Source organism: Panthera pardus, unplaced genomic scaffold (genome assembly GCF_024362965.1).
Source record: "Panthera pardus isolate Hobbes unplaced genomic scaffold, ASM2436296v1 HiC_scaffold_17, whole genome shotgun sequence".
NCBI lineage: Eukaryota > Metazoa > Chordata > Mammalia > Carnivora > Felidae > Panthera > Panthera pardus.
The window spans coordinates 9,187,289-9,202,528 of NW_026526732.1; the positions used below are offsets into that span (position 1 = coordinate 9,187,289).

The following is a 15,240-nucleotide window of genomic DNA, read 5'->3' on the forward strand; positions in this document are numbered from 1 at the left end:
TTCATCTACCCTTCCCCTGTTCCCCTTCCCCTGGTCAGAATCTGGATGCCAGGAGCCCCGTACTGAGAAGAGAAAGGGGAAAAAAGCGGAAGCAGACTGGCATTTAAAAACAACTTCTCACCGGAGTTTCTAAACCCTCTCTCCCCTCCCATCCCCTGCATTAATCACAGCAGTAGCTGGAGCTAGGAGGCAAAGTCGTGTGTCCTCCCTGTGGCACATCCCAGACTTCTGTGCTCATAGTCCTAACGTTCTTGGATGCTTTGTTTGGTCTGTTCTCTTCAAAAAGGTTCCGCTTTCATAAGGCAACCAGCACTCTGTCTGAGCCTCTCAACTGCCAGACCCCATTCTGAGTCCTGACAAACAGGATCTGAGTTAATCATCTCAGCAGTCCAGTTAGATTACTGTCCTCCCCACTGTGCAGCTGACAGTGTTCAGCCTCAGAGGAAATGACTCACTCAAGGTCATAGGCTCAGCCGTGGCAGCGCTGTGTAAACTTTAGCACCTGGTAAATATAGGGTATTAGTTGGGTCCTTGAGACAGAGATGGATGAACACAGGCCTGCTGGCAAGGGAGGTGCCTGTCCAGTGGAAGATGGAGACCAATACAAGTCAGCCGAGGAAAGTGTGGATGACCCCCTCAAGTGCAGGGGGCACGGGAGGGGTCGCAGAGACCGGAGATGATGGCTTCATGCCGTCTCCTGATGTGCCGGTACCCCTGGGTTTATGGGATTGGACAGTACTTCCCAAGTAGCAGAGATGCTTTGAGCAAATCTGTTTGGGGGCACGAAAGTGCAGTTCAGGTGAACAAGGGGTAGGCTGGAGCCAGAGCCAGAAGCCTCCACACACGCGTGCCCGGCCACGGCATTTGTACCTGGTCCTGGAGCTAAACAGGCTGGCGTCAGGCATCCGGTAGTGACCCGATTGACAGCTGGTGGCAGTGTAGGAGGTGACGGTTGAGGCAGGGAGACAAGCCGCACCCCAGGCAAGACTTGGAGATGGTGGCTCTGGGGTTGCTGGGGATGGGTGTTACCTGCAGACCAGGCAGCACGGGAACCGGGGTGCTGGGTTTCCCAAGGCCGTAAGACCCCCTGCCCTAGAGAGGGGCTTCGTAGTCCAGCCAGAGGGGTTTCAGTGCGCGTGTACACCCGCAAAGACCACACACACTTGCTCCCTTTGTTCCGGAGAATCCAAATCCGGTGACACCAGGGACTTTCTGTCTGGCCACTTGTCCCTGGCTTTTCCTTGAAGCCCCATTGTGGCCCCATTTGTCCTTTTGGAAAAGGTTATCCGGAACTTTGTGAAGTCGGGTGTGGAAGAAGACAGCCAGAGGAGGGAGCTCCCCCTGAGGGTCGGCCCTGTTCTGTTCTGTAGGACTTCGTGTTCTATGCCCCCCGCCTGCGAATTAACAAGCGGATCCTGCAGCTGTGCATGGGCAATCACGAGCTGTACATGCGCCGCAGGAAGCCCGACACCATCGAGGTGCAACAGATGAAGGCTCAGGCGCGGGAGGAGAAGCACCAGAAGCAGCTGGAACGGTGAGCGGGAGGGAGGCCAGCGGGCGGGGCGGCGTCTGCCTGGGCTCACTGCCCGAGGGACACCCGGGCCCTTCCCCATCGGAGGAGCCGCGGGCACCTCACCTGGCCAACGAGGGTGGAGCCGCCTCGCTGCGGGCCGGGCAGCGGGAGGGCCCCGGGGCGGTAGCGCTGGGGGTCGCTGCTGCCACGGCGGAGTCCCTTCCATTGGAGGGCGGTCCTGGACTGGGCACTGGTGACATGGCAAGTGCCTGCCAGCTCCTAGCCTTCCCGTGCCCCCCCCCGCCCCCCAACAGGCAGCAGCTGGAAACCGAGAAGAAGAGGAGAGAAACCGTGGAGAGAGAGAAGGAGCAGATGATGCGGGAGAAGGAGGAGCTGATGCTCAGGCTGCAGGACTTCGAGCAGAAAACCAAGAAGGCAGAGAAAGGTGGGTGTGTGCTGGGCACTTTTGCCGTAGGCCAGCGTCCCCACGGCGAGGGCCAGGTGGCCGGGGCAGTACGCTCACAGCCAGGATGGTCTCCGGTGAACACGGCACCCACAGTAGAAGTTCGCGGACCAGAGCCGATGACGAGGGGTTGGATCGGATGGTTCTGTACGGTTCTAAGTGCTTTCTGCACATCATCCGTTTAAATTTCCATTCCTCACTCCTTTGGGGTTAGTACTGAGTTACCCCGTTTTCCTGTTGAGGATGTTAAAGTTTAGCGGGTAAAACAGTTTGCCCAAGGTCACACGGCTAGTGACTGCCCAAACCATGCCACGTGGCCCTGGCCTGTCTTAGAAACTAACACTTGGGCAGGCGGTGCGGTTTCTGCATTTGCCAGGAGAGCCTGGCCCTGGCCGGGAGGGAGAAACCCTGCACAGCAGTTTCTGACCACGGTGAAGATGCCGATGTGCGCAGCAGGAACGCGCCCCAGGGTGCTTTTCCCTTCGGTGTCCGTGGAAGCAGAGGCCCCGGTGCAGTGCTTTGTAGTCCGTGGGGTGGTTCCCGCCCCGGCCCCCATCCCGTGCCTCTGGGCTGGGAATTCGGGGCCCCTGGCCGAAGCCGTCGAGCAGTCCTGGGTCTGTGCCCTCTCTCCAGAACTCTCGGACCAGATTCAGAGAGCCCTGCAGCTGGAGGAGGAGAGGAAGCGTGCACAGGAGGAGGCAGAGCGCCTGGAGGCTGACCGCGTGGCCGCTCTGCGGGCCAAGGAGGAGCTGGAGCGGCAGGCGGCGGATCAGATAAAGAGCCAGGAGCAGCTGGTACGAGCTCCCTGAGTTGCACGAGGCTGAAGCACGGAGAGGCCGCCTCTGGGGATGACACAGTGACACCCGCTGTATCATCCGTCCTTTGTGTCCGTGGCCGGAAAACCCACCTGCTCGAGGGCTTTCAGCCCGGTGGGAGAGGCCGTCCCGGTGGGTGGACCTCGGGTGGTTCCACCGTGGTCGTCCGAGCGAGGCCTCGAGGACACAGTGGGCAGCAGCGGCCGGGGAGGAGGCGGGGACGAGGCTGAGTTGCCCACGGGGCCAGTTGCCAAAACGCGTGGCCGTCCGTCGGCAAGAGGGCTCTGGCCACAGGCCCCGCGGTAACCGGAGCTTCGTGCGCCCCGCCAGGCCGCGGAGCTGGCCGAGTACACCGCCAAGATCGCGCTCCTGGAGGAGGCCCGGCGGCGCAAGGAGGACGAGGTGGAGGAGTGGCAGCACAGGGTGAGTGCGCGTGCACCAGGCTGGGGCTGGCGGCACACGGGGTCCCCCCCCCCCCCCACCAGCCCCAGGTCGTGAGCCAGACCCCGCACCCCGGGGGCAGGCTCAGTCTGCCCGGCAGGGAGCCTCGGGTTCACTTCCGCCCACCTTGCCGTGCCCCCGCCCCCTGCCTCAGACCGTTCGGCCCCATCAGGCGCCAGCTTCAGACACAGCTGCGTGGGTGCCCCTGGCAACGGGCCACCCAAGGCCTCCTGCCTCTCGCGACCCCTAGCGTATGCAGCGTGGCACCATGCAAAGGCCCAGGCTCAAGGTCTCAGGATGCAGGCAAGGGTCTCCACTCTGTTCCTCCCTGTGTGATAGGACAGGGGCCTGACCTCTCCAAGCCTCAGTTTCCTCGTTGCAGATCAGGACTAATAGCCAACCTGTAAGGTTGCTCTCAGGACCAGCCTGCAGGGGGTTGAATGAATTGTAGCTCTAACAGTAAGAACCATGTTCCGCTGCAGTGTCCGGGGAGCCGGTCTCTCCAGCTGGGAGTCCCCCACACCCAGCGGAAAAGCATGGTCCCCGGGGGAGCTTTGGATGTGGTTCCGTGTAGTCATCTGCTGAGCTGTGACAGCCCCCCACACGGACCTCCCACTGTCCTTCCCTGGTGCCTCCCTCACCATTCGGCCCCCACGCCCCGAACCCAAGTTGCATGCAGATCTCCGGTCTTTAGGTTTTGGACAAAGCACTCATTATAAGGTATTAAGTGGCAAAAGCTGATTTCGAACTAAGCTCATCTCCAGGGCTGGAGTGGCAGCAAGGTAGGCATGATTATTTGTACCGCCAAGAAGTTGCCGGAAGGTTTAGGGGTAATGGCAGGTAGGAAAGTGCTTGAACACAGTGCAGGCAGGCAGTGAGGAGCTTAATGAAGAGTGGCCACACCAGGAAGGAGAACAAAGCCGCACTCTAAAACACTATAGTGGCTTTTTCTGGTGGCTACAGGGTTTCTTGTTTAGTAAGTTCCCTTTAAGAAACCTATACAATGAACATATTCTAGAATTAGGCACAGAAGAAAAGTATGGGGTTTTTAAAAAAAATTTTTTTAGTATTAATTTTAAGAGCGAGAATGCAAGTGGGGGAGGGGCAGAGAGAGGGAGACACAGAATCCGAAGCAGGCTCCAGGTTCTGAGCTGTCAGCACAGAGCCCGATGTGGGGCTCAAACTCATGAACCGTGAGATCGTGACCTGAGCCAAAGCCGGATGCTCAACCAACTGAGCTACTTAGGCGCCCTAAGAAGCTATGGTTCTTAAAGTCGACCCCCTGGCATCAGTTTTTTTTGTGCCCTGGGCACGATTGAGAACTGCTCAGAGGATCTGGAGCCCCAGACTCGGGAAGAGGCTGGTCAGACCCTGCACAGGGACACGTGGTCCCCTCCTCCGCTCCGTGCCGCTTAGGCTCATGCACCCAGCCCGCCAGGGGAAGGGGAGGCGAGTGGCGAGACGAGGTGCAGAAGCCTTCGTTGGCTTAAGAAAAGGGGATTCTTCCAAAGATGGTCTAAACACGTGGTTCCACGTGACGAGTGGTCACCTGTGTCCCGACTGCTTTCAAAGGCCAAAGAAGCCCAGGATGACTTGGTGAAGACCAAGGAGGAGCTGCACCTGGTGATGACCGCCCCCCCCGCCCCCGCCCCCCCCTGTCTACGAGCCGGTGAGCTACCACGTCCAGGACAGCCTGCAGGACGAGGGCGCAGAGCACACGGGCTACAGCGCCGAGCTCTCGAGCGAGGGCATCTTGGATGACCGCAACGAGGAGAAGCGCATCACCGAGGCCGAGAAGAACGAGCGGGTGCAGCGGCAGCTGATGGTGAGGGCAGCGGGCCGGGGGGCGCCCCTCCTCCTGTCTCCCAGGGTGGCGCTGGGGCTGTCCCCCCCCCCCCCCCCCCGCACCCACCTCTCCTGGTCGTGCCTGACCTGTGCTGCTTCACGTTGTAGACCCTGACCAACGAGCTGTCCCAGGCCAGGGACGAGAACAAGAGGACCCACAACGACATCATCCACAACGAGAACATGAGGCAAGGCCGGGACAAGTACAAGACGCTGCGTCAGATCCGGCAGGGCAACACCAAGCAGCGGATCGACGAGTTCGAGGCCATGTGAGGCCAGGACTGGGGTGGGGTGGGGCACAGGGGTGGGGCCTCACATCTGGGCTTTGTGGGGGGATCGCTGGCAGACTCCAGAGCTTGCATTTGTAGTTCTTTAAATCTAGAATTCTCCCCCACCCCCATCGAAGTCCAGTTAGTTATGTCAGCGGGGATATTCTGGGGCTGGGATCAGTGGAAGCTTCCCTGGTTTATTTTTCCCAATTGTATCATTGTGCCAAACAGGCCTGGTTTCATTATTACTGTTATTGAATCACTTCCTGGTCTTTGCCTACAGCAGGACTGAATTAAGGAAAGATGCCTGTAAAGACAATGCTGGCATGTGTGATACGAGATTCCCTGTAATTAAAACCACATCGTGGCTTATATTCTGTGCCATACTTTTTTCTGTATTTGAAATTAGCTCAAGTTGATTTCTGATTTCTGTGAAGGATCCATCTTTGTATATTTGTTTTTTGAGGGGTGAAAATTATCTTGAAAACCGAGTCTAAAGCACTCACACACAGTGCACACACTGATTTTTCTTCCTCCCCTCCTCCAGTTCGGGATCAACAGGGAGGACACTCCAGTCTTAGATGAACTTTTGTTTTCTTGCTTAACAGAGGGCTACCCTGTTGGACTCACACCAATTAATGATCAGCTGTCGAGAATAGTATTTATATATGTGACAATATGGGTTTGTAACATTAGTTTTACAAAGGGAAAGTTTCATTCTGTATATTTTGTTACCTTTTACAGAATAAAAGAATTACACATTAAAAACCATGCAACCATGGCAGGTGATGTGACGTGAGGGCAGTGATGAGGTTGATTAACTGCTATAATCACATCTGTGAACATGACTTTTCACTCTGCTCTCTGTGCACGTAACGGACTATGCACGGCTCGGTTTTCTGTCCGAGCTTCTTGTTTGAAACCATGCACACATGCTGTTCGGATAATTCAGGCCCCAGCTATGAAGGGACTCTTCCAACCTGGTCCGGTCTCCGTTCCCACAAGGAGAACCTGTTCTGACCTACCGCTTCCTCGAAAAGTTGTTGAAATGCCAGGTCTCGCCACCGGTGCCCTGTCACGCTCAGCTGTGTCCTTTGCCTTTCCGGGCAAGAGTCCTGTGCAGATGAACCCCGCACCACAGATTGAGAAATAAAAAGATGTGCAAGGCAAGACGTGGCCGTGGGTGTGTACTTATGTGTCGGGGTGGGAGGGCCCTCGTCGGACTCTGCATCCGAGCGGCCCCGGGGGCCGTGCTCTCCAGACCTGCTGCTGCCCCTCGGGTGGACCCTGGCACTTACCGAGCCGAAACGGGGGTCCCCTCGGCACTCCCTGGGGCAGCCTGATCTGCCTCCGCGAGGGACCTAACACCTGCCAGGGCTCTTAAAGTTTCTTTCAAATGCATAGGCCATAAGTTTCACTCTTTGATAAGCACCGGGGGACAGAGGGGAGTGTTGACCATTTATTGAAATCGGACCATTTCCACACATCAGCACAAAACCAACCCGAGACTCATGTTTATACCATCAGCCGTTGAACATAAATACACGTGGGGGTGTGGAGGAATGTTCTCGCTACAGCTGCAGCCGGCGAGTGTCCACAGCCACGCGTCCAGCCACCTTCTGGCATGCGGCACTCGAGACTCCCACTGCAGACTGGAACCTTGGCTTCAGTGAAGAATGAGTGTCAGGTCTGTCCACAGATTGGGGCTGGAAAGAACTTGCTGCCATTGAAGCTCTGACTGAGAGCATGAGTCCACACCGCCAGCTGCGTCTTCCTCTGCGATGGCAGTGAGGTGACAAATCAGTAATGGGGGGGGAACGAGACATGCCACCTTCCCAGCCCTTTCCTCGGCTTTATTATTTTTGAGAGCGCGAGTGGGGGGGGGGGGGGAGAGCCCCAAGCAAGCTCCGTGCTGCCAGCGCAGAGCCCAGCGTGGGGCTCGAACCCATGAACCGTGAGATCGTGACCTGAGCCAAAATCAAGAGCCAGACGCTTTACCGACTGACCCACCCAGGCGCCTCACCTTGGCTTTTTAAAAAGGAGGACAATCGAGGCACCTGGGTGGCTCAGTCAGTTAAGCATTCGACTGGCTGTCAGCACAGAGCCCGCTTCAGATTCTCTGTCCCCTTCCCTGCCCCTCCCCCGCCCCTCCCCCATTCAGGCTCTTACTCTAAAAAGTATTTTAAAAAGCCGAAGACAAACCTCTTAAAGCGTTTTTCACCTCAAGACCATATGAAAATGCCAACCACTGGTGAGGAAGGGCAAGACCACCTCTGCCCTGATACGAAACTCGGAACAGAACGCGCTCGGGCCTCCCTTCCTAAATCCTGTGCGGACTTCAGAGCCCAAAGCTGCTTTCTTTCCCATAGTTTGAAAGGAGGGGGCGCGTTTGGTGGGTTGGCTCTTTGAGGTGAGTGGACGGTCCTAATACATTACTGTGGCTGTGGATCGAGGGGAGGGGGTGTCCCAGATTGGGAGCCAGGTTTGCAGACAGAAAGGAATCCCGACGGGAAGGGGGTGTGCCTTGAACAATGTTCCTTTCAAAACAGTAATCGATCGAACGATGATTCTGGTTTGTCTTCAGAGGGCCTCAGGGGGAGGGGGGGCTCTGGAGATGGGTGCAGGTGTCTCTGGTTGGCACAGTGTTTGAGGGGCACTACTTACTGGTGGGCAGGGGCCAGGGTGTGTGAGCCCTCTGCACCAAGGGCCGCCTCCCCCACAAAGCCAGCAGCACCCCAGCCCAGCAACACCGAGGAGCATCACCCTTTCGTCCCACTCTTCCTGAGCTACTTTGAGTCGCCATTTGTTTGGATTAAGGTATTTTCCCGTAAGAAAATAATCCTTTTATGATGGACACCACAAACAAAAGCCAGTACTGTTCCCAGCCCATTTTGAAGCCTATCATTTTCGTGTCGTTAGCACATCTACATCTGATCTAAATTGTTGAAATGCTTCTCTATCAGAGCTCAGTTGTAGAGTAAGAACTAGACGTGGCCATCTCCTTAATTACGGTGAGTTAGGCCATTTCCAAGTCCGTCAAATCACCTGTCATCATGGAAGCACGATTGCCCTTTCAGTGGTAACCACATAAGACAGTCGCTAAGGATAAACCGTGCTGCTTAGGCCCAATAAATACCTCGGACGGACTTACTGGAACCAAGCCTGGCTGCCCCCAGCAAGCGGTCGTTCACACCAAAGATGGCCTGGTCCCAGACGGTTAACTCCAGGCTGGACTGCCTCAGCTGAGAAGGGCTTACGCCACTGAACGTGAAGGAGTGCTTCCACTGGGGGCAAGCTTGCTTCTTGACGACTGGGGACTTGAGCTTCAGCTTGTGTTGGTCTGGCAGAGTGAGGCAGCTGCAGGAGAGAGAGAGAGAGACCCTGACTCTGCAGTTCCTGTCCTGCCCGGCTTCCACCCCTAGTGCCCTCCGGAAGGGCTAAATCCACCACAAAAGAAAAATTCCAAGCCGGGAACCCGGATGGGAATCGCAAGATTGGCCATGTGACCTCTTGTTAGGATGTTCCGGATTTAGGGCTAAAGTCTGCTCCAGACGCTAAGGGTAATTGGGATTCCAGGCCACTCGGCCCCTCATCGTAATCCCCCCTCCTCGGTAATGCTTACCACCAGGCAAAGCAGGGCTTTAGACCTGCTACCCAGGGACGGGGACTCCGCGCACACATTCTCTCCCCTTAACCCTGTTCTCAGGAAGTAAATGCAGAAGGGCCACATAAGTCGCCCAAGGCCATATGTTATGTGGCAGCCTGAGGATAGGAACTCAGTGCTGTCTTGACACGGTAAGCCCCCATTTTTCCATTATGTCACTGGGGACGAAGCAATTCTGTATAGTAATTAATGGTGTTGCTTTACTTTTAGAGACACCGGCACACCTGTAGTGGGTAAGGATGAAATAAACAGACTCCATCTTCTTGTTAATCCAGGAGGAGACGCTAAGCTGAGGGAATGTGTGTCAAACGCACTGCTTTTTTCCAAGCTCTGTTTCAGCCAGGAAAGGCTGACTTTCTGATGCAATTATATGAACCAGTAAGATCTGGGTTTGGGGTTAAAATGCAGTGTTCCAGATCTAGCCTCCACACGGCCAGATCCCCTGAGTTCTGGAAATCGGAGTCTTTAACACAGTGTCGGATTTTCCCAGGAAAGCTCAAATACAAATTCAAAATGGCTTGCCCTTTCTGGTGTTTCCTGTAGCTTCCGGGAATCGGTAAATGATGGTTGATTAAATAGAATACTTACCCCTTAACAAAGGAGTTTAGGGTACCATCTGACCGCACAGGTAAATTCTTGGCTCCCAGCACGACCAGACAAAGCTGACCATTAGGGGATGGCCCATCTCCCGTCCCTGGAAGGAAAGCAGCATTTGCTGTGAGCCCCACTTCTCCACGTGGCACCCCAAAACCGACAGCAAGAGGACGTTAGAGCCCTGAGGCCCCAAGGGAGCAGACGGGAAGAGGAGGACATCCACTGGGGGAAGGCTCTGCTGGCCTTGTTCACATGCTGTCCCACTGCAAGGCCAGCGTGGCGACAGGATGGAGGGATCACCCAAATCCAAGAATGGAAGCTGCAAAGATAGTAAAGAGGGACCCAAGGAGAGGAAGGCTGTAGGGGTTTCGGTCTAGCTGCAGGGGGTGGTTTGGGGGGGATGTGGGGGCCCCAAGACCTCTCTTCTAGGGGGTTGGCCTGCTGGTGGCCCTGTGAGCTCTGGCCACAGACCTTCCTCTTCCAGGCAAGTAAGAGGTCACTAAACGCATCATGGGATCACGCGTTCCCTCGTCCCCCTCACCCTCCTCTCTTCCATAAGCCCCACTTTATTTCACTTAAATCTGTAAGCACCTCAAGCGCCTGCCCTTGATCCCTTATCTTGCTGGGCAATAGCTCCCTGCTTGGGAGCCGGTGTGCATTCACGCAGAGCCTTGTAGGCCCCAGCGCCTTGAGATGTGCTCTTGGTTCTCCTAAGGAGCCACACTCCCAACCTACGTGCAGGCTGTCAGGGGAACATTCCCTGTTCCAGACAGCTGGCAGCGGGGTGGTTTGCACCAGGGGGACTGTCCAGACCACCAGCCCCCTGGGAGGAAAGCCCCAGGGCTGGTGTCCTCAGAGCCTCGCAAAGTGGACATCAAAGGCGCGGTGGCCTCTTTGGCCCCTCATTTCCGTTCCAAGTCATAGGTTCCAAGAACCCACTCCCCAGGCTGAGCTTCCCAGATCCTGGAAAGTCACTGGAGCATTGCAGGCTCAGCGGGTGGCAGAAAAGGAAATCGTCACCCCACCTGTTGCTCTGGAGACAGCGACACAGTGACAGATGAACATTCGTGGGGCTGGAGGCCACCTACCTTCTTGGGCCTCTTTGAGCTTTCTGGGCCCCGCAGGGAAGACCAGTTTGGCCCGGACTGCAAGTTCTCCATTATTTGGAAGAATGCTGTCTTCATGTTTCTCTGCCTGGGGCGAGAGACAGAAGCATAGGCAGGATTTCTCAGCCCCCAGAACTTTCTGGGCTCCTCTAATTATCCCCCTTCCCCACTAGCCTCACCCCTGCAAAGCCTCTGCAGGTTGGGGAGTGCCCTGGGGTGGAGTGGACATGCCCATGGCGGGACTGGTCCTTCCTGCCTTTGTGGGGACTCTCCATTCCCACTCCACTGCCCTGAGCACACTCCCCTGCATACCCGGTGGCTTCTCTGGTCTGGAGTGATTTTGCCAGACTACAAGCCAATCCTATCTTTAACCCTGAGGGGCAGAGGAAGGGTCTAGATTCATCCCGCTGCAAGAGGAACGGTTGCCCAGGACAAGGACTCCTAGGAGAGGGTGGGGCCAGCCCCTGTCTACACTGGCCTCTAGGTCTCCTGGCTGCCTCACGAGCAGGCAGCTGGCCCTCGGGTGCCAAATGAGATAAAGCTGCCTCCACCCTCACTTTCCGGAAACCTGCACTAACGGGGCAGGCCTGTGAGCAGGACCCTCCCAATCCAGCAGGGTGAGCTGGGGTGGGGGGAGGGGTGGCACTATTAGCTGGTATTAGGAGGGACGTCTTTTAGCCTGGCACCTTCTCTTCCCACCAGCCTTGGTGGCGGCTAGTCTTGTCCCTATGCAAGGGGTCCTAGAGGGAAAAGACAGGCAGGGCACCCAAGTACAGGATCCTGGGGGAAAGCACGTCTGGCAGGGAGAATCAAGGAAGCCTTCATGGAGGAGGTGGGATTTCAGCTAAGTCTTAGGCAGACCTTGGACAGGAGAAAGCATTCCAAGCAGACCTCCCAAGTGGATGTCTGAGGACAAACTAGGCTCTGAGAAGGGTGAGCGTAAGGTGCCAGGATGTAGATACCAAGCTGAGCAGAGCAGCACAGGGAGCAGGTGGCTGGAGACCCTTGCGGTTTGACCGGACTGAAGCCGGGAATCAGAGAGATGGCGAATCAGCCTCCCTGGCTTCTGAGAGGAAACAGCACACAGGACCTGCCCTGGCCTGGTAGAAACTCAGCCTCACTGCCAGACTTTGGGGCAATCGGCACACCTGTTGTCATTTCTTAGATGACAGGGCCCCACACTCCTCCCCTATGACCTCATCCGTACCCTCTCCCAACCTTGGATCTTGGCACAGAAAGTAAAAAGCAGCTGCCCGGAAAGGTGAACCTCTCTCCCCTGGCTCTCCTCTTACCTGCGTGGCCTGTGAGCAGACCCCTAAATCTATCAGCTCCTCCTCTCCTGGCCTCCCCGGCACCCCGCCCTGAAATCCCTGCTGGTCAGGGCAGCCCTGGCCCTGCCGAGAGCATCTGGCCCAGCTTTTTTCAGCTATTACTGTTCTGGGAGTTCCTGGGTCGGGCATCTAGAAACAATACCTCACAGCCTGCATGACAGGGGGCGGTCTGACTGGTGCAGGCAGTGGACTCTGGCTACAGCAGCAGGGAGCCAAGGGCTCCCCTGCTGAAACCAAGTGATCCCGAATTCAGGGGCAGCATGTGGCCCGCAGGGGAGGCCTCAACCCCGAGACCTGACCCAGGCTGCTGTTTGGGCTACTCTGAGGAAGGGGTTCTCGGGTACTTGGCACAAACCTGAGCAGGTAAAGATCCCTCAGCCCAACCCCACCCCGGAGATCGCAATATGAAGCCTCTCCTCCGTGGGACGTTCCTATCTAAGAGTCACAGCCAAGGTTTCTTGGTAGGTTTTCTCTTCTCCAATCCCTTTGAATGGATTTCGTTTTCACAGTGGGAGTGGGGTAGCTCAGTCCCAAACCACACATCACCTTGGCCCTCAGCGGATACCAGCAGAAACACTGTGTCGAGCTGTCTTCAAAGTCCCATGTGGCCAGAGGAATGGTCACCTCTCCAAGAAACACCCTCCGGGTGAGCGTGCCCAGGTGCCACACGGAGACCTGCAGCCGCCGGGTCACCAGCTGAGCGGGCTCCATCCGGTACTGTGGAGGCAGAACAGAGGCGGTCAGTGTGCCCCCCACCCCCCCCGGGCCACACGGGCCTTCCTCCCACAGGCTGGAGCCGGGGTCCTGATGGGGTCAGGATGTGCTGAGCAGCTTGGAGCGGGGGTGAGGGGTGTCTCTGCTTTCTCAAGCACAGACCAACTCCTCCCCTCCCCAGCTAAGTGGCCTGTGCTCAGCCCCAGGCGGGGGGGGGGGGGGGGGGGGGGGCGGGGCGGGAAGAGTGGGCTGCTAAGTCCTCTCTCGCTGTCAAGTTCTGTCCCCAAGGCAAGGATGAAAGTCCCCATCCAGCTCAAGTCGAGATCTGTCCCAGCTTAGGATCTGAACTTGCCTGGCCAGGATTGTCCAAAAAATACTGAAAACAAGGTTTTTGGGTTTTGCTGTTGTTGGTTTTTTTAATGTAAAGCATGAGTTTTTAGCATGGGCATTTGCCTAGACGGGCCCATGCCAGCACTCAGGGTCACACAGTATTTCTTGATCATCCTCCCCTTGCCCCCCCCCCCCCCCCCCGCAGAAGCCTCAGCCCAGACGGAGGCCAAGAAAGCTTGCGCCTCCCCTCCAGTGAGGGTGGGCTTCTGCCCCCACGGGGACTAGAGGCCAAAGACCCTGTGTGAGGGTGCCCTGTGCCCCTTCCCGAAGGCCAGGGACACGGCCAGGCTTCCCAAGAGCCGCTGACTCCACTCAGCCTCTGACAGCCTGTTCCAAGCTTCTTTGTTGGATTTTCTCAATAACAACAAAAGTCAAACTTTACTGAACCCTTGTGTGCCACCAGACTTTTAGCTACATTGCTCCTTACCCCTCGGGAGCACCCGAGGTGAGTATTGCCATTCACCAATTTACAGGGGCAACAGCCAGTCTTAGGGCTTCCTCACTGGGGGCCCAGCAGGCCAGACCTCGGATCTGCCCTGCAGACCTCGGGAGCCTGCTCTCTGCCCTGTGCTGCCCCCGCGACAGCGTGTTGAGGGTGTGCTCCTGTCACACTGTGGGGCGGACCCTCACACCCACTTACAGCAGCCGCGCACGTTTCCCTGAGTCGCGTCTCCTGACCACCCTTAGTGCCCTTCCAGGTAGATGATGGACGAGAGGGAGGGGAAGTGGGCCCAGGCCAGTGAACAGCCCCCGCTCAGGCCGGGCTGCCTTCTGCCCTCGCCCCCCCTTTTCTTCCCTCTGGGATTATCAGCGCCCATTGTGGTCAGAAGCCACATCCCTCTACTGCCTTGGGCTGATTCTCGGTCTGTCTTCCCTCAAGTCCATGGTCCGTTTCTGACTCTGCCCTGCACTCCTTCCCCAGTCTGTCCTTAAACTCTAAGTTAACCTGGTTATTCCCTTCACGGCCACACGTCCAGCCGGTCACGGTCAGCACCTGCTCCCTCTGAGAAAGAATCGTCCCAGGGAGGGCAGGTGACTGTCCCCCATGTGATCTCCATCCACCCTGTGTGCGGAAAGCCCTGTCCTACACTCCCTCGGGAACGCAGACCTGCTTCTCAGGTGCTCACACACGAGCGCCCCTCCTCCCCAGCGACCAACGCGACTGCTCCCTTTGGTCCACTAAGTCGCTTTTGCAAACAAGACCTGTTCCCATCGCCATGGTACATCCACGAGGAGGTCCTGGCAGACCGTGGGGTTGCTACAGCCTCCCCTGGGCGCCCAGCCCCACGAATGCAGACCGCCGCTGTCCGGGGGCACCCAACACCTCCCAGATTAGGGGTCGTATTCCATCCTTCCCCGGCCCCCTACACTGGTCTTCAGGTGGGGTGCAGGACGGCTTCCCTTCTGCTTAGAAAACCTTGAGGATCAGCTTCTAGATCCTCAGTTTGCACAGGAATGTTCTTGAAACTGGCGGAGGACAGTTCTCACACCCCAGGCTCTCTCGGTGTCTTGCCCACGGTTGGATGAACCTCCCGAGTGCTAAACACAGAGATCATCCGAAACACTGATTTCTGAAAACTCTCAATGATTGCTCCGCTTCTCTTCCCCCCCATCTTTGCTGCCTCACATGCCTTTCTGTGAAAAGTAAGGCGTGGCCCGTGTCAGGATGCTCTGATTTGAGACAGATGAGGGACACGGATTCTCTTCAGTGTATCCGGAAAGTTTTCCAGGACAACCGAAACATTTACCGTCTACTGGGTAGAACCAACGGATACAAATTTTAGGTGTTTTCTTTGAGATTCTGCATGCATTTTATTTATTTTAATGTTTATTTCTGAGACAGAGACAGAGCATGAGTGGGGGAGGGGCAGAGAGAGAGGGGGACACAGAATCTGAAGCAGGCTCCAGGCTCCAAGCTGTCAGCACAGAGCCTGACGCGGGACTTGAACTCATAGACCGCAAGATCATGACCTGAGCCGAAGTCGGACGCTCAACCGACTGAGCCACCCAGGTGCGCCCCCTGTGTGCATTTTGAATAAGGTGGCTAAAAATTTGAAAATCAAACTATATATTTATCTAAAATATAGTCAATCCT

The 15,240-nt window shown here is 56.5% G+C and overlaps 2 protein-coding genes across 6 annotated transcripts in view; one reads left to right on the forward strand and one right to left on the reverse strand.

The window, feature by feature from the left end:
* EZR (ezrin) overlaps positions 1-6,516 on the forward strand; it is a 50,893-nt gene extending 44,377 nt beyond the window's left edge. Inside the window, 7 exon segments of the mRNA XM_053904312.1 lie at positions 1,371-1,534; positions 1,828-1,958; positions 2,610-2,770; positions 3,122-3,214; positions 4,805-4,867; positions 4,869-5,057; positions 5,186-6,516. Coding sequence (XP_053760287.1) covers positions 1,371-1,534; positions 1,828-1,958; positions 2,610-2,770; positions 3,122-3,214; positions 4,805-4,867; positions 4,869-5,057; positions 5,186-5,350 — 966 coding nt within the window. The 3' untranslated portion in view covers positions 5,351-6,516.
* Positions 6,517-6,792: 276 nt separating this feature from the next.
* Positions 6,793-15,240, reverse strand: part of SYTL3 (synaptotagmin like 3) — an 81,334-nt gene continuing 72,886 nt past the window's right edge. For 3 of the 5 annotated variants that reach the window (XM_019412689.2, XM_053904310.1, XM_019412687.2), the window contains 5 exons: positions 12,588-12,758; positions 10,693-10,798; positions 9,599-9,704; positions 8,483-8,703; positions 6,793-7,122 (listed from right to left, as the gene is read on the reverse strand). In XM_019412689.2, coding sequence (XP_019268234.2) covers positions 7,013-7,122; positions 8,483-8,703; positions 9,599-9,704; positions 10,693-10,798; positions 12,588-12,758 — 714 coding nt within the window. In that variant the 3' untranslated portion in view covers positions 6,793-7,012. The remainder of the gene's footprint in view (positions 7,123-8,482; positions 8,704-9,598; positions 9,705-10,692; positions 10,799-12,587; positions 12,759-15,240) is intronic. The other 2 variants (XM_019412690.2, XM_019412688.2) reach the window with 1 other exon arrangement.